Source organism: Dama dama, chromosome 1, assembly GCF_033118175.1.
Source record: "Dama dama isolate Ldn47 chromosome 1, ASM3311817v1, whole genome shotgun sequence".
NCBI lineage: Eukaryota > Metazoa > Chordata > Mammalia > Artiodactyla > Cervidae > Dama > Dama dama.
In genome coordinates, this window is record NC_083681.1 from 75,247,392 (window position 1) to 75,270,855 (window position 23,464).

The window sequence follows — 23,464 nt, forward strand, 5'->3', positions numbered from 1 at the left end:
CTTTGGAGTTTGTGCTGAAATATTTAATCAAAGAAGAAAGCCCAGTGAGCAGCAGTTTCATGTATTTTCTAACTGACCTGTCTCCTCACCAGTTAGTAAATGTTAGGGATCTTAGGAACGTTCTTTGGTGGGGATGGGAGCATAGTGTAGATGGGCAGAAGGACATCACGGCTAGGGGTGTGTGTAGGGAGCTCACCAGGCCTGCAGGGCGGATCGGCCCAGGCGCGGCAGGTTAGGGACGGAAAGGCGGCAGCGTTGCTGGCTCTCGTTTGACACAGCTGCTGGGGACAGGTGTCGCCACGCTCTCACCGCATGCCATGCCGGCGCTTCACTCCATCCACCGCACTCGTCCCTCCCACCTGCTCCCATCCTCAACCCCGCCCCCTCCCCATGATGCCATCGACACGTTGGGGCGCTTCCCTCTGCCTCCCTGTGGGCCCTCTGGACCCCTGTGCTGGATGTTTCATGAAACAGCTCTCTCTCATGCATGCGTCCGTTGAGTACCTAAAGGCTCCTGGTGTCATTCCCCTGCCTCTGGCTCGGAGAGGCCATAGTCTTAGGACAGTCTTCCCCAGAGCCTGGGTTTGTTCCCCTTGGCCACTTGGCTTCCAGCCTCTGGAGGTGCCCGAGAACGAAGGTCACATGCACTAAGCTTCGGGAGGATGCTCAGACGATCTGACTGACAGCTCCATCATGGGGTGCAGGGTGGTGGTATCATGGTGCACCTACTAATTGTGTATTTTGTGTCCCAGTATTTGGGCTAAATACTCTAATGGAGATTGTTACTGAAGCCGGCCCCGGGAGTGGTGAAGGTGGGTCTTGCCCGTGAGCTCTGCATGATCTTTTTTCTCCTAGCATCTCCTGTGCCTGCCTGAGGGCCATCCTCCTCCCGGAGCAAGCGGCATCACGCGAGTGGCCCGCCTTGCCCTGCCCCACCCCGTGCTTGCCCGTGGGGCACGCTGCTGGTGCATGTGGAGCGGCCTGAATCTCCATCCCCACCTCCTCCACGTGGCTGGTCTCCACCTGTGTGTGTGTGACACCCCGGGGCCGCCCGCACCCAGTCCTTCCAGGGAATGGGTGCAGAGCATGGCTGCCCCGGGGGGCTGTGCTGACCCTCGCTCCTGGACCCCCAGGAGTGATGCCTGTCTCCTTCTGCCTTCCTGACCGCAGGAAACAGGCGGGCCTTAGTGGACCAGAAATCGTCAGTCATTAAACACAGCCCAACCGTGAAAAGAGAGCCTCCGTCACCTCAGGGTCGATCCAGCAATTCTAGGTAATAAAGGGCAGCACTGTTTTGTTTTGTTTCCTGTGTAAATATTGACTTATTTATTTGGCTGCGCTGGGCTTAGTTGTAGCACTCGGGACCTTTGATCTTCACTGTCACGTGGGATCCTTAGTTGTGGTACATGAACTCCCCAGTAGCAGCATATGGGATCTAGTGCCCTGACCAGGGATCGAACCTGGGCCCCTTGCGTTGGGCATGCCCAAGAAGTCCCCAGAGCTGTTTAAAAGGTTCTCAGATGGAGGTAGTGTTTCCTGTACCAAACATGAGGGGTACTGAAGAGAGAGAGAGAGAGGTGGAATCCCTTCCCACTCTGACTCGGCCCCCGTGAGGCAGCCGTCGCTTGTGGTGTGGAGGTGGGTGGGACCACTGCTGGGTCCTTGGGCCCACCCGGCCGTCTGGAGGGGTGGGCTTCACAGGGGTGGCCATCGCAGTGCTTTGGAAAGTGGCTTTGTGTTTTTGCCCCCTGGCGGCAAACATCTAGTCTGGTGAAAGTGGGGGATGCTCTGCCAAGAAGCCGCTGACCCCAAAAGTGGTGTGTGGACCCCCCCCCCCCCCCCCCCAGTGAGAACCAGCAGTTCCTGAAGGAGGTGGTGCACGGCGTGCTGGACGGCCAGGGCGTCGGCTGGCTCAACATGAAGAAGGTGCGGCGGCTGCTGGAGAGCGAGCAGCTGCGCGTCTTCGTCCTGAGCAAGCTGAACCGCACGGCGCAGTCCGAGGACGAGGCCCGGCAGGACGTCATCCCAGACGTGGTCAGGGCCGGGGGCCAGGGGCCGCCTGGGGAGTAGGGGCGGGGACGCCTCCCTGGAGACAGCGGTGCCCACTCTCGGCCCTGGGCTGTCGTTGCAGGAGATCAGCCGGAAGGTGTACAAGGGCATGTTGGACTTGCTCAAGTGCACGGTCCTCAGTCTGGAGCAGTCCTTCGCCCACGCCGGCCTGGGTGGCATGGCCAGCATCTTTGGGCTTCTGGAGATCGCCCAGACCCACTACTACAGTAAAGGTAGGGGTGGGACCAGCAGGGCGGCATGCCGTCCGCAGAGAAGGAACCCGGCCCCTTGACAGGATTCCCAATGCCAGGCTGCTTCCTGTGAGGCTCTGGGCTTTTCTTTTCTAGCGCATGTCTTTATGTAGCGGGTATTCTGCTGTTGGGGCAGAGAACGAGGCTTGCTTTTCTTTCTCTGCACTTCTTCCCTTCCACCTTCTCCTCTGTCCTCGCTTCTCCCACCTCATTCCACACCTGGACTCTCTGTTTTTTTAAAAAAAGAAACATTTACTTATTTGGCTGCGCAAAGATGGTCTCAGTTGCAGCATGTGGGATCTCGTTCCCTGACCAGGGATCGAACGCGAGCCCCCAGCTTTGGGAGCTCGGGGTCTTAGCCACTGGGCCACCAGGGAAGTCCTCTCTGTCTCTTTTGACCTCTTCTTGTGTTTCATCTTTTCCTCAGAACCAGACAAGCGGAAGAGAAGTCCCACAGAGAGCATCAGTACACCAGTTGGCAAGGATCCTGGCCTGGCTGGACGGGGGGACCCAAAGGCCATGGCACAGCTGAGGGTCCCCCAGCTGGGACCTCGGGCACCAAGTGCCCCAGGAAAGAGTCCCAAGGAGCTGGACACCAGAAGTCTAAAGGAAGAGAACTTTGTGGCATCCATTGGTGTGTATCACGTGTTGAGTGAGCTGGAGGAGTTCTGGCTTCTTCAGTGTCCCTGCCTCCTTTCAATTCATCCAGAATCCCGCCTCTCTCTTCCCCATGCTTTGCTTTCCAGACAGGGGGACAGATTTGTGTCCATTTCTAGCCATGTCTCTTTATACTTCTCTATTCCTTATGCTTTGTTTACAGCCACCCTCACCTGAGCCTCAAAGGAAGAGTGGGAGTTTTGCTTAGGGGGCCCCGTGGACCCCCCAGACCTCTGGCTGGAGTCTGAGCTGGACTCCCCGTCCCCACCTCTCTTATTTACATTGGGATTGCTTCACATAGTGGAGAGCTCCTGGAAGCTGTAAGGCAGTTTATAGATGCATCTCTGGGCTGCGACACTGTGATTGTCTGGGTCTCTACAGCCAGTTTCCACCCCCATCCAGCCATCACACTGCCCTCAGACTTGCTCCTCTGGGGCATGTCCGGCCACCCTATCTCCCTGGGTTCTAGACCTTGAGGTGCAGAGTTCTGAGTCAGCTCTTCCTCAGTGGACTTGATACTAGCGCTAGCTGTATGTGTGGTGTTTCTTCATTCCCACTGAGGCAGTGCCTTGATGAGCTCTCGGGGCGTGTGTCTGACTCACTTGCCACCTGACCTGGACTCATCTAGATGGTATCTCTCTCTTTCTGGTTCTAGATCCCTGGGGAACATGCTTCTAACTGAAGCGTGTTTTTGCCACATCCATGAGCCAATAACTTTTACTCCCTTAAATGGTAATGCGGAGCCAGTTTCCTTTTTGGAAACCTGGCCTTCTCTAGCCGGCAAAATACTTTCCACGAGGCAGCCAGCAAAGTCTATCTCCTATCTGTTGTGACGCTCTAGAAACTGACTGACCCACCAGTCTGGAGATCTGGAGTTTTAATCCTAGATCAGCCCCCAGCAAAGAAAATGACTTTGGACAGATTGCTTCCCTTTCAGGGTCTGTATCTCCTCACCTGGGAAGCAAGGAGATTGGACCGAGTAGACTTTATAGTTCTTTCAAGAAAAGAATTGCCGTGATGACTATTCCCTCTTCTCTACCCCTACTAAGATGCTCTTCTTGACCATTTAGGGTTCTCTGTCCACCTCTACTGGCTAAGGTGGGTCTTCTGGCAGGGCAGGCACTGATTCTGAGGGTAAGGCGGGTGTTTTGGTAGCAACAGGGAAGGATGCTAAGCCTGCACGGGTGGCCTCTGTCCAACCCAGGGAAGCACCCAGATTTGTGCTGATGCTTCTGAGACCCTTTGGCTGCACGAGGTGATCGTCTGTCTGATCTGGAATCTTTAAAATTTGCTGGTGCCCGGCTCACTTGGCACAGAGAGCACAGTGTGGTGGAAGTTTCCCTTGGTCCAGGGTTACGTGATCTTGGGCAAGCGCTTCAGCCTCTTTGGGATCAGCTTCCTCGCACCAGAATGAAGGAGCTTTATTAAAGGCTTCTCCAGCTCTGATATTCGGAAGGATTTTTACTGACGCATTGAGATGAGGAAAGGAATTTAGTTCCTGAGCTGGGCGGCGGGGGGGAAGGCATTAGATCTCTTGATGTTTCACCCCCCTCCTCCCCTCAATGAAGATCTCTCTTGATCTCTTGATTTGTAGTCCTGTGCCTGAGACGGAAGCACCTTGGGTGGGTGGGGTTTCCATTTCATCTGTCTGACCAGCCTCTGACTCTCTCTGTCTTTCTCTCCTGCTTACATTGCATCTGGGGTAGAATTGTGGAGCAAGCACCAGGAAGTGAAAAAGCAAAAAGCTTTGGAAAAACAGAGTAAGGAACAAATGCCCCTTCCCGTTCCCAAGTCTCCCATACCTGCCAACTCCCCAGGCCCAGTCGGGGCAGGCTCCCTTGGTCAGCCCCAACCCAAATTTGTTCTTGGGGGGATATTTGGAACGAAAGCAGGTAGGTGGTGTGTGACGTCTAGGTATGTGCTTGTAGGCTGCTTCTGCCCCTTCCCCTTGTGGTAAACCAGGCGGTGATCAGGGCATCCGCTGCGTAAAGGCCCCCAGAGCTGGGTTCTCTGTTGCCCCAGAGTTGGTGGGGAGAACGTTTGCCTACTTCAGCGCCCCTCATTGGCTGAATCTCCCGCACCCACTGGAAGGCCTGTGGGCACAGTTGGCAGAGATGGTTGCTGTCCCTCCGTGTTGAGTCTGCAGCTTCCCGACTCTCTCTGGTGGCTTGCCTAGGCACGCTTTCTCGCTTTCTGTCATTCTGTCCTTCTGCCATACCATTGTGGATGGGCGGGAAAGACGGGGGTGCCTTTTGACCTCGAACTAGAAGCTGGGGGGGTGGGCAGTGTCCACGGAAACAGCTAGTGCTGTTTAATCTCCCTGGGCTCCTCCTGCTCTGGTCCCTTCAGACACATTTTTGGGAAAGCACAGTGACCGGAGGCCCCTTAAAGGCTCTCCAGCCCCAGTGAAGCGCTGACCCTGAGTGCAGTGGAGCGTGGTTTGTTTGTGTAACTTTTCCTCCTTAGGGTGATTCGGTCAGAGTCTTCTCAAGTTGAGAAGATGGCTGCAGAACCCCTTGAGACCAGGTCTGATTTTCCCCTACCTAGTTCTTAAGGCATCTGGGGACTTCTTTTTCCAGCGGGGCCCGAGTGAGTGGCAGTCCCTGGAAAGGTGACTGGGACACACGGAACAGGTCTGGGACCAGGCCGTGCCTCTGTCCCACTCCCTTGGCCAGCCTGCCCCCTCGCCTGTATGCCGAGTAACACAAGTCTTCCCCTCCTCAGGGCCTGATGTAATCAAACCCACCTTTGACCTTGGTGAGACCGACGAGAAAAAGTCCCAGGTCAGCGCAGACAGTGGTGTGAGCCTGACATCCGGTTCCCAGGTTTGTGACAGCCTTGTTCAGAATCGTGAGCATTCACAGTTCGCTATCTCAGAATACTTCTTTAAGACCAAAACAAAAAGACAACCTTGAAACATCATGAATATCCAGTCGCAGAGGAATGATGAAATAAGTGTAATATATCCATGTAACGGAGAAGGAAATGGCAACCCAGTCCAGCGTTCTTGCCTAGAGAATCCTGTGGACAGGGGAGCCTGGTGGGCTGCCGTCAATGGGGTCGCACAGAGTCGGACACGACTGAAGTGACTTAGCATGCATGCATGCATTGGAGAAGGCAATGGCAGCCCACTCCAGTATTCTTGCCTGTAGAATCCCAGGGACAGAGGAGCCTGGTGGGCTGCAGTCCATGGGGTCTAAGAGTCAGACACGACTGAGCAACTTCACTTTCACTTTTCACTTTCATGCATTGGAGAAGGAAATGGCAACCCACTCCAGTGTTCTTGCCTAGAGAATCCCAGGGACGGGAGAGCCTGGTGGGCTGCCGTCTATGGGGTCGCAAAGAGTTGGACATGACTGAACGACTGAAGCGACTTAGCAGCAGCAGCAGTATCCATGTAATACAATATTCAGTTCAGTTCAGTCGCTCAGTCATGTCCAACTCTTTGCGGCCCCATGAATTGCAGCACGCCAGGCCTCCCTGTCCATCACCAACTCCCAGAGTTTACTCAAACTCATGTCCATCGAGTGGGTGATGCCATCCAACCATCTCATCCTCTGTTGTCCCCTTCTCCTCCTGCCCCCAGTTCCTCCCAGCATCAGGGTCTTTTCCAATGAGTCAACTCTTCACATGAGGTGGCCAAAGTATTGGAGTTTCAGCTTCAGCATCAGTCCTTCCAATGAACACCCAGGACTGATCTCCTTTAGGATGGACTGGTTGGATCTCCTTGCAGTCCAAGGGACTCTCAAGAGTCTTCTCCAACACCACAGTTCTAAAGCATCAATTTTTTGGTGCTCAGCTTTCTTCACAGTCCAACTCTCACAACCATACATGACCACTGGGAAAACCATAGCCTTGACTAGACAGATCTTTGTTGGCAAAGTAATGTCTCTGCTTTTTAATATGCTATCTAGGTTGGTCATAACTTTCCTTCCAAGGAGTAAGCATCTTTTAATTTCATGGCTGCAGTCACCATCTGCAGTGATTTTGGAGCCCAAAAATATTAGTCTCCATTAATGACTGTATTTTCAAAAATTTAGTGACATGGGAAAGTGTTTACAAAGCTACATACAGTGTGATTCAGACTTTACTTTTAAAATATACATAGGAAAGACTGAAAGGAAGTATGCTAAAGACTTAATAACAGTGATTAATGTGGGTGGTAAGTTTATGGCTTTTTTTTTTTAAATTTCCTTATTTCTTTCATATATTTTCCATAGTGAGCACGTATTTGTTTTACATTCATTGTTTTTCTTATTCTGTAAGTCATATATATTTTAAATTCAGGAAGAAGAGCTGATTTCTCATGACCTATCCAGGGATGACAATAGAAGGGTGGGGATGGGAGGAGGAACAAGATACAGTGTTTCTTAGGGAAGCTGAGAGTGGATGGGCCACCTCCCTACTGTGTCTGAGTCCGCGTGTCTTGTTTCAGAGGACTGATCCAGACTCTGTCATCGGTGTGAGTCCCGCCGTGATGATCCGAAGCTCAAGTCAGGACTCTGAAGTTAGCACCGTGGTAGGGGAACACCAGGCTGGCACCTTGGTGGGCGGGGTGTGCATCCCCCTTTGGAAGAAGGGGGTTTCCTCTCTCCTGTGGAGGCTGTTCTTAGTCTCAGGTCAGCTTGGTTCTCTTGGTGGAGACGTGTACCTGTCATGGGTCTTTGTTCATGGGATCAGACCCCAAGATTTCACCCAGGGCTCCTCCTCCTCTTGTAAAGAAGGTACTTCTGGAGGCTGTCTTAACACGCCTTTGAGGTTGAGGTTGTGTCCTTTTTTTTCTTCATGGCAGCAGAGAGCTCTAACAAGCTTGGCATCTCTGCGACGCACCCCTGGGGAGACCCCTTAGCAGCTTTCTTCCTTTGCAGGTGAGCAACAGCTCCGGAGAGACCCTGGGAGCAGACAGCGACCTCAGCAGCAGCGCGGGCGATGGCCCAGGCGGTGAGGGCAGCGCCCACTTGGCAGGCTCTCGGGGCACCTTGTCTGACAGTGAGATTGAGACCAGCCCTGCCACCAGTGCCATCTTTGTAAGCACTGTTCACTGGGATGGGGCTAGGTTAGAAAAGGTTGATAGTTAGGCAAAAGGGAAGGAAGGCATGGATAACCTTCGTATATCTGACCCTCAGGAAAATGTTTCTTAAATTAGCTCTTTTCAGAGTCATCCGATGCCATGCTCTGGGACTTTGAGAACTGTCTCCTGAATCATTGATGAGTTAGGCTTCCTGCCCAGTGACATAAGGGCTTCGACTCCTATGTGGTAATAACCCCCATGTTTAAAATAAACAAAGTGATGCCTTTGTGGCCATGTCAGGGCAACTGCGGCTCTCATTTTGTCCCAGTCAGCCTGTTTTTATTCTGGTCACTGCTTTGTTTTTGTAGCACCTTAAAATAGCATTTCATTTTCATGTATTCCTAACAGTTATTCAAAGCTTTCCTTCATGAATAAACATCTATTAAGTGATTGACTAAATGCCAGATTCTGTAAGAAAGAATCAGGGATGACAAGGCATGATTCCCCTTCTCAAGAAGTTTGCAGTTCTGTCTATTGCTATGACCAATCTCTTCTGATAGGTGAGGGAAAAAAAAAAAGATCTTGCCCTAGGTTATACAGTAAGCCAGTGATCAGCTGGAATGAGAGTTCTTTTTAGACCCTGTCTGTGGACACACCGCCCTGCAGTGTATACAGGTGTCCACAGGCAGCGTTAAGGGTTCTGACACTCTCGCCATGTGGTTAGGCAGAGCTGAGGATGGGTGTTCTCCGCCTGAGCTCAGAGGTCCTCACCTTTGGTCTGTGGGGAGAATGGGAGAGGAAGTTTAAATGAAATAAATCATGCAGCCCTGGTGACCACTCTCACCCCAGGGCCCTGTGTAGCCCTGCTTCTGACAGAGCCAGTAACATCCCAGAGTGGAGGGTGGGGTAGGATTGAGTCAGCAGAGCCGTTCAAGCTCCTGGACTGTAACTGGCCCTGAGTCTAAGCAGACCCTTTTAATTAAGAGCATCTCAGATCCTTCTAGTGTGCTTCTGTTCTGAAAGCTGAGGTAAGTGCTGTGCCGTAGCTGTCTTGCAAGAAGCCACTCAGCTGTGGGCTCCTTTTCCTGGCACCTTCCCGGGACAGATGCTCACTTGTCCTGTGCTGCTGGGTAAGGGCGCTTCCTGCAGTCGGGTTGCCAAGAGCAGTGACCTAAATTTCTTGGCTCAAAAAAATAGGCTGTTTTGGCAAGAAATAACTTTATATTAAGGTAATACAGCTCCCCGAACAAAGTCTTGGGCTGTGAACCAGGCAGCTGGCATTTGGACACACTTGTTAGGTATTTATTGCCCAGGACCCTCTGATTGGAGGCTGCTTCTGCTTATGCTGCCTCACGTGTTGTGAAGTGGGCGTGAGAGCTACCCCTTCCCCAGCTGAAAATCTTTCCCGAATGAACATAAAGCCTAATGTTGTGGAAGTGGCAGATAAAGTGGTATTTTTATGTGGGAAGATATTTCTAAGAGATGGTAAGAGAGAAAACATTAACATTTGTCAAATACCAGCCTTGTGCCAGTGGTAAAGAACCTGCCTGTCGGTGCAGGAGGTGTAAGGGACGTGGGAGTCGGAAAGATTCCCCTGGAGGAAGGCATGGCAACCACTCCAGTGTTCTTGCCTGGAGAATCCCAAGGACGGAAGAGCCTGGCGGGCTACAGTCCAGGGGGTCGCAAGGAGTCGGACACGCCTGAAGCGACATAGCACACGCACGTGTGCCAGGCACTATGCGTGATTTATATGTCTTTTCTCATTTAGTCCCTGGAATAGTCCTGTTGAGTGGGTATTATAATCTTCCTTTTACAGATGAAGAAAATGAGTCTGAGAAGCTAATAAGTTTTGTACCAACGATCACACAACTAGTAAGAGGCAGGGATCTGATTCTTGGTTATTCTCAGTTTAAACCCAGTATTCTTTTCACTGTGTCACTCTGCTACAGAGAATTTGTCTAATTTTTAAGAGTAAAGAGTCTTATAGAAACGAGGTAGTAAAAATAAGTAAAAATGAAAGCTCGATTACATGTTTTGGGAGGCAGTAACAGAAAGCAGTATTATCAAGTTGACTTCTTTTTTAAAAGGTTTCTTTTATTTATTTTTGGCTGTGCTGGGTCTTTGCTGAGTGAAGGCTTTTTCTCTAGTTGCGGTGCATGGACTTTAGGGAACACAGGCTTAGTTGCCCCGTGGCATGTGGAATCTTCCCAGACCAAGGTTCAAACCCGTGTCCCCTGCATTGGCAGGTGGATTCTTAACCACTGGACCACCAGGGAAGTCCCAGATTGAGTTCTGATTGAGGCGAGCAGAGTGGCCAAGGCAGGGCCACTGGAATACATGTGGCTAATGATGGTGACCAATGTGTGAGCCTCTCTTATAAGCTGCTGGGTTTACTTTGCCCCAGTCCCTTGGTGCTTCGGGCAGCTGACCTGTTGCCTCTTCTCTCTAGGGTAAAGCCCATAGCTTGAAGCCAAGTGTAAAGGAGAAGCTGGTGGGCAGCCCAGTTCGCTCTTCTGAAGATGTCAGCCAGCGAGTCTACCTCTACGAGGGACTCCTAGGTGAGCAGCAGACCGAGAAGGCCCCTTGCACAGGAAGGAAGCAGGCCCCGGCCAGGGAAGAGGGTGGCACCCGGCAAGGAGCTACATGGCCGTTGGCTGATCTCAGTGTGGATGTGAGAGGGCGTGTTTATATCTGAAGCTGGTGGCTGTCTGGGTCTGGAGAGAGGAAAGCAGTGGGGGAACACTAGAAGAGACTGAAGCTTGGTGTTAATCAACAGTCTATCTTTCTGTCTTCTTTTACTTTCTTGCTACCGTGGTCCTTCCTGCTCACAAACTGGCAGGAAGGGACAAAGGATCGATGTGGGACCAGTTAGAGGATGCTGCTATGGAGACCTTTTCTATAAGTAACCACCTTTCTATGTGTGCTGTTCATCCCTCCTCCTTGGGAGGGACTGGGCCTCACTTGGAGGCAGCCAGGGCTGGTGGCAGGAATGCTGGATCTGGGGTGGCGAGTCTGCTGTTTTCTTTGCTCTGGAATTTGTGAAGACTCCCTTCCTTGCTGGAATTGACTCTTTATCTTAGTTTGGCAGCCGCCTTCTTTATATGTTATATAAGCCCCTCAGAAACCCTCTCTTCCACACAGGCAAAGAGCGTTCTACTTTATGGGACCAAATGCAATTCTGGGAAGACGCGTTCTTAGATGCTGTGATGTTGGAGAGAGAAGGAATGGGCATGGACCAGGGTCCCCAGGAAATGATAGACAGGTGCGAGGTTTATAAACCCTTGTAAAAGGCAAATTTGGCCCCTTCCCCATTAATTCTGCATCCTCCCACCTGGGGGCTGACGTGCCCTGGTCTCCCATTCAGGTACCTGTCCCTGGGAGAACACGACCGGAAGCGCCTGGAGGACGATGAAGACCGTCTGCTGGCCACACTCTTGCACAACCTCATCTCGTACATGCTTCTGATGAAGGTAGCATTGGTTTTGCTTAGGCCCAGCTACTGCCAATGCTGAGGACAAGGCAGTCGGGAAGCAGTCAGGGCGTCCTGCTAGGGCCCTCTTCCTCACTGAAGGTCTGAAGCCTCTCTGCAGCTCATTTATCCCCTTCTCTGAAGCAGCCAGGCTGCTGTGTGCTGGGGAGTGTTATAAAGGGGATGGATGATGGCATGCCACTTGTTTCTTTTGAATTTTCAATGGGCTTCCTTTGCTGAACAGTTTTAGGATGCCTGTAGAACTCCCCACAGGATTCAGTGGAAAAATAATTGTTTTTAAAGTAGTAGATTCTGAAACCTTAGGGAGGATGCTCAGAATTTACTTTTCAGCACTAGTCCTTCATCATGTAGACTTTCCCGTAGATGTAAAAAGCACTGCTCATTAGAAAAGTAATGAATGGCAGATTCTAGTTTGACTTGGTTATATTTGGTTTTTATAGCCGTGGGAGAGAACTGTGTTCCCAAGTAGAAGAGTCTTGTTCTGAAAGGACCTGGTGGGTAGAAGAGAGTTGTTTTGAGAATGAGTTCCTGGGTTTTTCCTCTGCCTGTTCTCCTGGCCTCTCTTAACGTGAAGACATGACTTGATCCAGTGGAGAGAATACCCTGCTGTCACTCTTGGTTATTAAGGTCCTGTTTTGGTTTTCCAGGTAAATAAGAATGACATCCGGAAGAAGGTGAGGCGCCTGATGGGAAAGTCCCATATTGGACTTGTGTACAGTCAGCAAATCAATGAAGTCCTTGACCAGCTGGCCAACCTGGTGAGCACGTCTCAGTCATTCTTCAGGGTCCTCCCATCACACTAGTCAGCTGCCCAGGTGTGGGCCCCAAGGCCTGACAGAGAGGCTTCCCTGTAGGTCGTTTTTTGGCTCAGATATTTTCAGAATTCCTAGTTCTGAACATAGGGCTTGGACTCTAGATGAGGTGTTTGCCCTTCTGTTCTGTGATAGGAGTCTCTGCACTGAAATCATTCTAGTGCAGCCTTTTCAACATCTATGTGGTCTGTGGACCCCTGTGGATCCACAAAGTGAATACTGCTTTCTTGACAATACTGAAGTGTTACTTGCTTTTTTTTACCAGGTTGATGGGCACACTAATGGTTCAGAAGCAGTAGTGGGTAAAAACCGCTGGTGCCTTAATACAGTGTAGACAGTGGCACCAAACGTGCTGGTGTCACCACCTCTGCACTCTCTCGGTTAAAAAGAAATTGAAAAGCCAGCTTACTTGTGAGTGTCCTCGATGAAGCAGTTAAAATCATCAGTTTTCTTAAACCTGATTACTGATTATACATCTTCTTAACATTCTGTATGGCAAAATGAGAAATACACAGAGAGCATTTCTGCTGCAAACCAAAATGCAATGATCACTTCGAGGAGAAGCAGTTTGTGATAATTTGAGTTGCACAGTGAACTGGCAGCTTTGTTTATGGGACATCATTTTCACTTGACAGAATGACTAACAAACTATCATTGTTTGGAGTTGGGTATTCAGCAGATTTTTGTGCTCGAAGCTTCCCAGTATTTAAAGGCTTTTCTAGTGAGACTGGTGATGAAATTAATGAATGTGATTTTTTGATATTATGTTATGAAATTTGTCAGCACTTGAAAGAGCTTCATAACTTGAAAAACCAGTATTTTCCAGATGCCCAATGTGTGGTGTTGCAAATTCAACTAATCACTCCAAGCTTAACTCTCAAGTGTAAAGCAGACAAATGGATCTTAATGTAATGAAGTACAAAGTGTTCACCTATGGGTTTTCAGATCCCACATTGCAACTAAGTTTAAGAAACTACTTGAGGTTCTGGTACAGCATCAGAGAAGAATATACATATATATATGGAAAGCCTAGTAGAATACGCCTCCCTTTTCCAGATACATATCTTTGAAGTCAGATTTTCTTTAATACACCTCTGCCAAAGCAACATGTCACAATGGATTAGCTGTAGAAGCAGATACAAGAATGCAACTGTTTTTAAATAATCCAAACATTAATCAGATTTGTAAAAATGCAAAATAATGCTGCTCTTCACTTTTTTTTTTGTTCTGGGAGATAGTTATTTGAAAAACATATGTTATTTATATTACCACGTAATGGATTTATTATTGTACCCTTGTATTCAGTTGCTCAGTCGTGTCCGACTCTGCAACCCCATGGACTGTAGCCCAGGCTCCTTTGTCCATGGGATTTCCTAGGCAAGAATACTGGAGTATGTTGCCCATTTCCTCCTCCAAGGGATCTTCCTGACCCAGGGATCAAACCCGTATCCCTTGTGTCTCCTGCATTGGCAGGCGTATTCTTTCCCACTTGCGCCACCTTATTAATGAATTACTAATTCCTTTTAAATGAATTGGGTTTCCCTGGTGGCTCAGGTAAAGAATCTGCCTGCAATGTGAGAGACCCAGGTTCAATCCCCGGGGTTGGGGAAGGAGAAGGGAATGCCTATCCACTCCAGTATTCTTGCCTGGAGGATTCCGTGGACAGAGGAGCCTGTGCAGTCTGTGGGGGGTCACGAAGAGTTGGACACGACTGCGCGACTAACACTTTAAATTAATTAATAAAAACTTAAAACTTTTATCAGTGATAATTTCTAATATGGTAAATATCTATAAATTTAACTCACAAAAACATAAGCTCTTGGGGGTCATCAGTAACGTTAGAAGAATCCTGAGACCAAGAAGTTTGTGAACACGTCCATGGTGGCCAGTGGCCAGCAGATGGCGCTTCTCTGAGGAGACCGATAGGAATTGAATTGCTGAATGGGGAGTTCTGGGCCCAGACTGCTCTATGAGAGGGACGTTCGGATGTCCCTAAAGGATCTCTCTTTCCTCAGAATGGACGAGATCTCTCCATCCGGTCCAGTGGCAGCCGGCACATGAAGAAGCAGACATTCGTGGTACATGCAGGGACAGACACAAATGGAGATATCTTTTTCATGGAGGTAGGTGCTGCTGGTTCATGCCCAGAGGAGCATTTGAAAGTCACAAGGAACTCCTAGAACGGATGCCAGGATATTTTTCCCCACTTATCTCATTCATTTTCATAGTCCATTTATCATTCATTGTCAGTTCAGTTCAGTCGCTCAGTCGTGTCTGACTTTTTGCAACCCCATGAACCACAGCACACCAGGCCTCCCTGTCCATCACCAACTCCTGGAGTTTACTCAAACCCATGTCCATGGAGTCGGTGATGCCATCCAACCATCTCATCCTCTGTCGTCTCCTTTTCCTCCCACCTTCAATCTTTCCCAGCATCAGGGTCTTTTCCAGTGAGTCAGCTCTTTGCACCAGGTGGCTAGAGTATTGGAGTTTCAGCTTCAGCATCAGTCCTTCCAATGAACACTCAGGATTGATCTCCTTTAGGATGGACTGGTTGGATCTCCTTGCAGTCCAAAGGACTCTCAAGAGTCTTCTCCAACACCACAGACATAAAGGTAGCACATCATATCTGCTGATCTGAACCTTTTTCTTTTTTTCATTAAACATATCCTGGAGATCTTCCATATCAGTACAAAAAGAATGTTCTCATTCTTTTTACAGCCGTGTGGTGTTCCACCATGTGACTAGACCATACTTTATTTCACCAGTCAGTATATATACACCCTTGGTTTTCTCCCAGATTTTTATATTGTTAGTAGTGTGACTCTGGATGATGCTGTGCCTGCTTCATTTCATGCATGAAAGGAAGCTTTATCTAAGAATTCCCAGAAGTGGGATAGCTGGGTCAAAGGGAAAATGCATTTATAGTTTTGGTTGATATGACTCTAAAGTATCTCTTAACATATAGTTTCTCTTCCATGTTGCTGTTTATTTTGTTGGGAAAAATGTGCCGTATGGAGCGTCTTACATTTTAGATTTTTTTGCTGATTGCATCTCTTTAGTGTTGTGTAACATGTTTCTCTATCACTTGTATTTGTACAAACTAGTGTTTCAGTCTGGAGATTTGTTCAATTTCAGTTTCAGTATTTTGGCAAGAATAGGTGGTGCTGTATATTTTCCTGTTGCCTCATATGATCAGCTCTCTCCTTGTGATCAGTGGGTTCACATGTGGGAATCTGACCTCTGCACTGCATTAGTTTTCTGATTTAACTTACGGTATTTTTTCCGTGCAGAATTTTTTTAAACTTTTTTTGTAGTTGAGTTAATCAGTCATTTATCTTCTGGCTTCTGGATTTTAAGTCATAGCTAGAAAAATCCTTTCTTAATCTGGTATTATGAAGGAAGTTGGCCACGTTTTCTTCATTTCTGTGTTTTTAATTCCAAAATGGCTAAGATTCTAAGTAATTTTAGGGGCCAAGTACAGCTCCTCTATAAAGTAGTGAAATTAGCTAACACCCTGTTGCCTTTTGGTTCAGTTGAATTTGATTTTCAGTCACAGCTTTTTGAAGAGGTATCAAACGTAGGGTGGGGTATCTGCTCTGCGGCAGAAACTTACATGGTGAGGTAGCTAAGAAGGCTGTTGTTTTCATGTCCCCTCGAAATGATAGAATTTGTCTGAGTGCCTGTCGGAGCTGAGGGCTACTTTGGACACCTGCTGCAGAGTAAATTTCTGCAGAGGATTCCCTGACGTGTAGGACTCACTCTCACCACTGTACACGGAGCCTCAGACGAGGGCCGTGGAGCTTGGGGTGCGTCCGTCACCTCATGGATGCGCTGCCTTGTACCACAAAGCAGGGTCACCTCGCTCACTCTGTCAGCGCCTGGCTACCATGAGGCTGCCGGATTTAACCGTTCTCAGCACAGGCTGCTGGCTGCGTGATCAGTTGGATAACAATTTGCGAAGACTTTAAAGAATCACTTTTATTGCCTTTTAATTACAAAAGTAAGAGTAGATGTTGGAAATGTTTCAAACCCTATAGAAGTCAATTAAGTAAAAAGTAAAAATTTTCCTTCACTTCCTGCCAATGCCATGTCTCAGAGGTAACCACTGGTAAAGAATTTAGTGTGAATCCTTTCAGATTTTTTTAAAAAGTGTATTTGTATAAATTCCATATAAATATGGAATTTTATTTCAGTGTTGATAAAAGTGATACCAGATTTAGAACAAATATTGTTCTATAATTTGGCTTTTTTCACTGAATGTATCACAGATATATCTATAGTATGTCTCCATATTATAGAAATTGGTCTTTTTTATTTTTTATTTTTTTTTTTTTAATTAATTAATTAATTTATTTTTTCAGTGGGTTTTGTCATACATTGATATGAATCAGCCATAGATTTACACGTATTCCCCATCCCGATCCCCCGTCCCACCTCCCTCTCCACCTGATCCCTCTGGGTCTTCCCAGTGCACCAGGCCCGAGCACTTGTCTCATGCATCCCACCTGGGCTGGTGATCTGTTTCACCACAGATAATATACATGCTGTTCTTTCGCAACATCCCACCCTCACCTTCTCCCACAGAATTCAAAAGTCTGTTCTGTACTTCTGTGTCTCTTTTTCTGTTTTGCATATAGGGTTGTCGTTACCATCTTTCTAAATTCCATATATATGTGTTAGTATGCTGTAATGATCTTTATCTTTCTGGCTTGCTTCACTCTGTATAATGGGCTCCAGTTTCATCCATCTCATTAGGACTGGTTCAAATGAATTCTTTTTAATGGCTGAGTAATATTCCATGGTGTATATGTACCACAGCTTCCTTATCCATTCGTCTGCTGATGGGCATCTAGGTTGCTTCCATGTCCTGGCTATTATAAACAGTGCTGCGATGAACATTGGGGTGCACGTATCTCTTTCAGATCTGGTTTCCTCAGTGTGTATGCCCAGAAGTGGTATTGCTGGGTCATATGGCAGTTCCATTTCCAGTTTCTTAAGGAATCTCCACACTGTTTTCCTTAGCGGCTGTACTAGTTTGCATTCCCACCAACAGTGTAAGAGGGTTCCCTTTTCTCCACACCCTCTCCAGCATTTATTGCTTGTAGACTTTTGGATAGCAGCCATCCTGACTGGCGTGTAATAGAAATTGGTCTTTTTTAAATGGATGCTCAACCGTTAGGTTTTCTATGGATGTGCCATGATTTATTTAACTAGTCCCTCCCACTTTTTTTTTTTTAAACAAGGATTAACTGGTCATCCTTGAACATAAACCTTCACATCCTCAGATGAGAATTTCTGTAGGATAGATTGTTAGTGCGAAGTTTCTGGATCAAACTATGTACAAGATAGATGGCTAATGAGAGCCTAGTGTGTAAGACAGGGAACTCGATGCTTGTGGTGATCTAAATGGGAAGGAGACCCAAGAAAGCGGGGATAGATCTGTACCTGTAGATGGTTCACTTTGGTGTGCAGTGGAAACTCCCACAACACTGTAGAGCAACTGTATGCCAATAAAAATTAATTAAAAAAAAAGGCATTTCTGGATCAAGCTTATACATGTTTACAACTTTTTAAAAAGTTTTCATTTTGTCCTGGAGTACAACAGCCGACTAACGATGTTGGGATAGTTGCAGGTAGACAGCAAAGGGGCACAGCCATACAGATACAGGTATCCACTTTATACATTTGCAGTTTTGATAGATTTTGCCAAACTGCCATCCCAAAGACTATATCAGTTCACACCTCCGCCAGCAGTGTAGGTGAGTATGACATGTTACTACCTCTGTCTCTCTAGCGTAGAAATCGTATGTTCTTCTAAGTATCTTTTCCCCTCCATTACATGATGTTCTTTTTAAAATTACTTGTTTTTGGCTGCACTGGGTCTTTGTTTCTGGGCATGGCCTTCCTCTAGTTGCAGCCAGAGGGGGCTGCTCCTCCACGTGGTGCTTGGGCTTCTCATTGCAGTGGCCTCTCCTTTGTTGCAGAGTACAGGCTCTAGGCGCACGGGCTTACTTGCTCCGAGGTGTGTGAATCTTCCCGGACCAGGGATTGAACCTGTGTCCCCTGCATTGGCAGGCAGATTTTTATCCACTGTACCACCAGGGAAAGCCCTACATGATGGTCTCAAAGGGTTATGGAAAGCAGAGTAGTGTCCTCCATCTTCCAGATGGAGGGAAGCACAGAGTCCAGCTGCGGTAGGATTCAAGTCTCTAAATTGCTACTCAGCTACTTTGGCCCTTTTATTCCTCGGGCTTTTGAACTCCAGTAAAGTCTTATGTAGGTGGATTAAAGCTGATAGTCTTGTGTGTTCCTTATTCATTCACCCAATTTTTATGGAGCACATACTACAGCCAGACACTCTGCTGGGTTTGCTGGCTTTGGGGTTATAGTCGTGAATCAGGGAGATACGGTTTCTGTTGCCCTTATAGGGTTGATAAGCCATTGGGAAAGTCAGGAAATTAAACACCCAGTGTCATAAAGTATAATGAGCATTATGAGAGATTTCCAGGGGGCAGATGTCATGCGGGTACACAGCAGAGGGCCCGGGCGTTGTGGGTGATGTTCACAAGTGATCTTTGAGCTTAGACTTGAAGAAGAGTTAGGACTTAATGGCTGGAGTAGGGGAGGGGAAGAGTGTCCTGGGGTGTATGGGGCGGAATGGTGAGGTCTCATTCCTGGCCCAGGCAGCCAGGGGGACGGAAATGCCAGTTACTCAGACAGGGAGCTCAGAGGGAGGAGCTGCCCAGGAGATGCAGAGTTCAGAGTTGGGCAGGACGAGTTTGAGGTGCTGCCAGTGTGACACCAGCACAGAGCGTGGTCAGAACTCGGGAAGACAAGTCTCCTTTGCAGAAGGATTGGAGGATCATCAGTACGGTCACCATAATTATTGTTTCCTACATCACAATTGTATTATTGGTATAGTAGCTGACTCTCGGGTACTTTCTACGTGCCTGGCTTTATTTTGAGAATTTTATTCACATTAACTTACTTAATCTTCACAATAACTCCTTGAAGTTATTGCTGTCCCCATCGTATACATGAGGACATACAGACACGGATTAACTTGCTTAAGGTGACACAGCTAAGTAAGGTGATAGCCGGAATCTAAACCCAGGCAGTCAGATCTTAGACTGGTGCTCTTACCCATCGCGCTGAACTGCCTCCTCCACAACTGAAGGCAGATGGACAGATTCATTGGCCTGCAGGAGAATGTTGAGCAAGAAAGAGGAACTTTGTGAAGGAGAACTTCGCCTTTTAATTTATATCATCCTGTGCTGGATAACTTTTCTTTTTATTGCATTAAGCAATGTCCATGTATCATTGGTGTAATTAATTTTTGAAAAGAATCTCTACAGAACTGGAGTTGAGCCAGGGTTAGAAAATGTGTTCCTTTCCCATTTTTCCTCCTCGGTTAAGTCTGCCTCAGTCACTAAAGAGATGATCCCTAAGATTGAAAGGTAGAGGCAGGAGATGGCCTCCGCGTACTTTATGTCCAGAACATGTAAGAGTTAATCAACCCTGAGGTGAGACGGGGGCTCCTTACTGGCCCACGAGTTCCTTTCAGTGGCCCCTCCTCTTTCCAGAAACCCTTCCGGTGGACGGCATGTCCAGCCGTTCAGGGTCTGCGTCTCCCCCCAAGTTAGGCTGAGTGTCGGGGGAGAACCCTGACCTGGGGGATGCTTTTAGCACCCGGCGTGCATCTGACCGCGGGGCGGGGCGGCCCACGGTGAGGCCCGGGGCGGGAGAGACCCAGGAGACCAGGGCCGCCGACCGCCCCGCAGGTGTGTGACGACTGCGTGGTGCTGCGCAGTAACATCGGGACGGTGTACGAGCGCTGGTGGTACGAGAAGCTCATCAACATGACCTACTGCCCCAAGACCAAGGTGCTCTGCTTGTGGCGCCGAAACGGCTCCGAGACCCAGCTCAACAAGTTCTACACGAAGAAGGTGCCTCCCGGCTCCCGAGCTCCGTGTGCCGGGGCGGGGCGGGAGGTGGGGGAAGGGAACGTCCTGGGAGCCACGCATCCACGTGCCTCTGCTGCGGGCTGGGCCACCTACAGCTGCCTCCGAGGTCCTGGGTTCGGGGACGGGGTGGAGCGCCCGGGGTATGGTCTGACTGGACGGCCGTCCCCTGTGCCGCAGTGTCGGGAGCTGTACTACTGCGTGAAGGACAGCATGGAGCGCGCCGCCGCCCGTCAGCAGAGCATCAAGCCGGGTGAGGAGGGGGTGGCCCCGCGGAGGTTGCGGGCCTCGGGACTCGCCCCCCTCCGGTAGCTGATAGCGCCCTCCCTCGCCGCAGGGCCGGAACTTGGTGGCGAGTTCCCCGTGCAGGACTTGAAGACCGGTGAGGGCGGCTTGCTGCAGGTCACCCTCGAAGGGATCAACCTCAAGTTCATGCACAACCAGGTGGGTTACAGTGGTGGCCGGAGGCTTCCAGCCCCCGCGCTGCAGGCGTCCAGTGTCCAGGTTCCCCCCTCCGCGAACGCGAGCCAGGCCTCCGGGGCTAGTGAGAGCATCCGGGCAGCTGGACCAGAGGGCGATCCGAGGGGAGGGCGCAGTGACACTGGCCGCCCCCACCCCGCGAAGCTGCGGCAGGGAGGCTGTGCCAGGGGGGTGGGGAGAGGGGGCCGCGGCCCTGCCGTAGACTCAGCTCAGTGTGAGTGGGAGCGTCCCCCGGCCCTCGTCGCCTTCCCTTGCTCCAGGGTGTGCTTTTGCTTGTGGTTTCGCTGTGAGAGTCTAGGCCAGCTGGTCCTCTGGTGCACGTGAAGCGTGTGTGTGAGTGTGTGTAAATTCGTCTTTTCGCCCTGCTGATCCTCCTTTCTGTTCTCTTCCTTCCTCTGAGTGCCCCGCTCTGTCCCCTGCTCCGCAGACCCCACTCCCTCGCCCGCCTCCCACCCGGGGAGCACTTCTGGATCCATCTTGCCCTCCCTGTGGTTCCACCGTAGGAGCTGACCGTTTCTCCTCTTGGTCTTCTAACTCAGCATTACATTTTCTCTCAGTGGACACTCCTTAAGCTAATTCCTTTCTGAGGCCCGCGCATCATCCCAGGTCCGTTCCCAGTCCTGACTCTTCACACAAGTGCCTTCCCTCGCCCTCCCCGAGGCTCTGAGCCAGACCCGAGTGCACTGTGAACGCCTGGACTCGGGGGCTCCCTCCCCGCTTCCATTTTAGTTCTTCTTTCAGAACCCCCTCAGGGCAGCTCGGTGTGGTGGGGAGCAGCTGCCCAGCTTCTGGGCAGGGTACGTGCAGAAGCACTTTCACTCTGGGCCACGGTTGTGCATTAAACAGTATACTCAAGACCTGAGGGTCCACCCACAGAGGGTTTACTTAAGCGGTTTTCTGGACCACGGAGGCGCCAGCAGTTGTTGGGGGCCAGGCTTTGGACTGCACCTGAGGGTTGCGGCCTCCCCCGAAGCCTCACCTTCCGAAGAACAGGTCTCAGTGAATGAGCCCCATCCTTACCTTGGTCCACCCCCAGCACCCGCCCCAGACTGTCCTTGCGTCTAAGCATTACACAGTGTGTACAGGACAGTCTGTGGATTATGGCTTTGCCCCAGGAGAGAGATGGTCAGACCCTGACTCTCGTTGAGATCCTGGCCTCGGGGCCCATCTTCTACCTCCTGACAGCTGGAGTGGAGAAAGCGGTGGCCCCCTGGTGGGGCTCTGCTGAGGGGGAAATTGCATGGCCTTTGGAGTCAGGATGTACTCGGATTCAGATCCCAGCTGTTATCCGCGGGCAGAACCCTTCCTGACCCTCCGTGTCCTCATCTGTGAAACGCGGGTGATCCCACACCTGTGCGTGATGCCCCACCCGGGAGATGTGAGGACAGACAGACAGACAGTGTGTGCAGGACTCCCAGTGGGTGCTCACAGTGGCGGCTGTCACCGCCATCACCACGCACTCCGGGGAGAACCTGGATCCTGTTTGACGGAAGATGCCCCCCACCTCCCCCAGGACAGTGTGAGGAGAGCTTTGTGCCTGTGCCAGCCCTCGGTGCCGGAGGAGGACGCATGGTGTGGTGGAGCGCCGAGGGGCCAGGGCGGGGGGCCCCGGGGCGCCGGGTCCTGCCAGCGCTGCCCCGGGCGGAGGGTGCGGGCAGGCAGCCCAGGCCGGCAGAGGGGCCTTGGGGTTGGCTTTGACCGGTAAAACTAACACCTTCCTTTCTCTCCCATGCTTTCTCCTCCGGCCAGGAGCGGAAGGTACTGCCCTTTCTGCTGTCTTCGCTTCTTGGCGCTTTTGAGCTGTGTGTGTGTGGGTTCTCGCGCCCCCCCCCCTTCGGGACATAGGTTTCCGGTGTGGGCGCGGGGCTGTAGCCGGGAGAGGGGGCTCTTCAGCGGAGGGGGAGCCTCTGGGCCTTACCGCTCCCTCCCTCCCTCTCTTGCAGGTTTTCATAGAGCTGAATCACATTAAAAAGTGCAATACAGTCCGAGGCGTCTTTGTCCTGGAGGAATTTGGTAATTACACTATTTTGCTCTTAGGTCTGGACTCACATGGCAGTAACTCAAACCTCGGAGCTCCAGAGGAGGGACTAGAGACAGAGAAGAAGCGCCTCTGCAGAGAGGTCAGGAGGAGCAGGAGCGTAGGGAGGACAAGAGAAGGGAGGCAGGAAGGCTAGCCAGTGCTGCCAGAGAACAGGCCCCAGAGCCGAGGCTTAACGCCGGCCCAGAGCTCAGCGCTGGTACTGCGGGGCTCCTCCAGCCAGCGCGCCTCCCCTTGCTGGGCCTGACCAGCTGGAAGTCAGAAAGTCCTGGGGGCAGAGCGGCTGAGCCGTGTCCCGCTCAGCAGTGCTCGCGTAGCCCGCCTCGGTCCCTCTAGCAGCCCAGCGCCTCATCCAGCCGCCCCGGGGCCACGCAGGGTCGCAGGCAGGCCTAGCTGCAGAGGCAGACAGCAGGATAGCCGGGAGCCAGGCCCCCCCACGCCCAGGGCTGAGCGGTGTCTGGGTTCTCACGCGGGGCTGTGAGTCCCTGCTGTGTCTGCGCTTCACTCTTTTGTGCCCCTCGTCGCTGCTATGAAAACCTTCGTTCTCCAGCAGGTAAAGTGACCTCGCCTCGCTGCCTCCCCAGGCTCCCGCCCGCCGCCTCGGGCCCTGCGGCGGGTGGGTGGGCTCCCATCGCCAGCGTGTCTCTAACCTTCCCTCCAGCCCCTTCCTTCCCCACATCCACCCGCCACCCCCTGCGCTGGCTCACCGGTT

The 23,464-nt window shown here is 50.6% G+C and overlaps 1 protein-coding gene across 11 annotated transcripts in view; it reads left to right on the plus strand.

The window, feature by feature from the left end:
* The window catches only part of MADD (MAP kinase activating death domain), a 40,519-nt gene that overhangs the window by 14,975 nt on the left and 2,080 nt on the right, over positions 1-23,464 (plus strand). For 4 of the 11 annotated variants that reach the window (XM_061153252.1, XM_061153279.1, XM_061153269.1 and 1 more), the window contains exons 16-31: positions 1,171-1,273; positions 1,848-2,034; positions 2,132-2,282; positions 2,728-2,934; positions 5,682-5,782; positions 7,393-7,476; positions 7,826-7,984; positions 10,418-10,526; positions 11,110-11,230; positions 11,333-11,438; positions 12,106-12,216; positions 14,286-14,393; positions 20,055-20,219; positions 20,415-20,487; positions 20,572-20,678; positions 22,658-22,727. In XM_061153252.1, coding sequence (XP_061009235.1) covers positions 1,171-1,273; positions 1,848-2,034; positions 2,132-2,282; positions 2,728-2,934; positions 5,682-5,782; positions 7,393-7,476; positions 7,826-7,984; positions 10,418-10,526; positions 11,110-11,230; positions 11,333-11,438; positions 12,106-12,216; positions 14,286-14,393; positions 20,055-20,219; positions 20,415-20,487; positions 20,572-20,678; positions 22,658-22,727 — 1,962 coding nt within the window. Of the gene's footprint in view, positions 1-752; positions 813-1,170; positions 1,274-1,847; positions 2,035-2,131; positions 2,283-2,727; positions 2,935-5,681; positions 5,783-7,392; positions 7,477-7,825; positions 7,985-10,417; positions 10,527-11,109; positions 11,231-11,332; positions 11,439-12,105; positions 12,217-14,285; positions 14,394-20,054; positions 20,220-20,414; positions 20,488-20,571; positions 20,679-22,657; positions 22,728-22,751; positions 22,835-23,464 lie in introns of all 11 variants that reach the window. The other 7 variants (XM_061153315.1, XR_009694456.1, XM_061153287.1 and 4 more) reach the window with 7 other exon arrangements.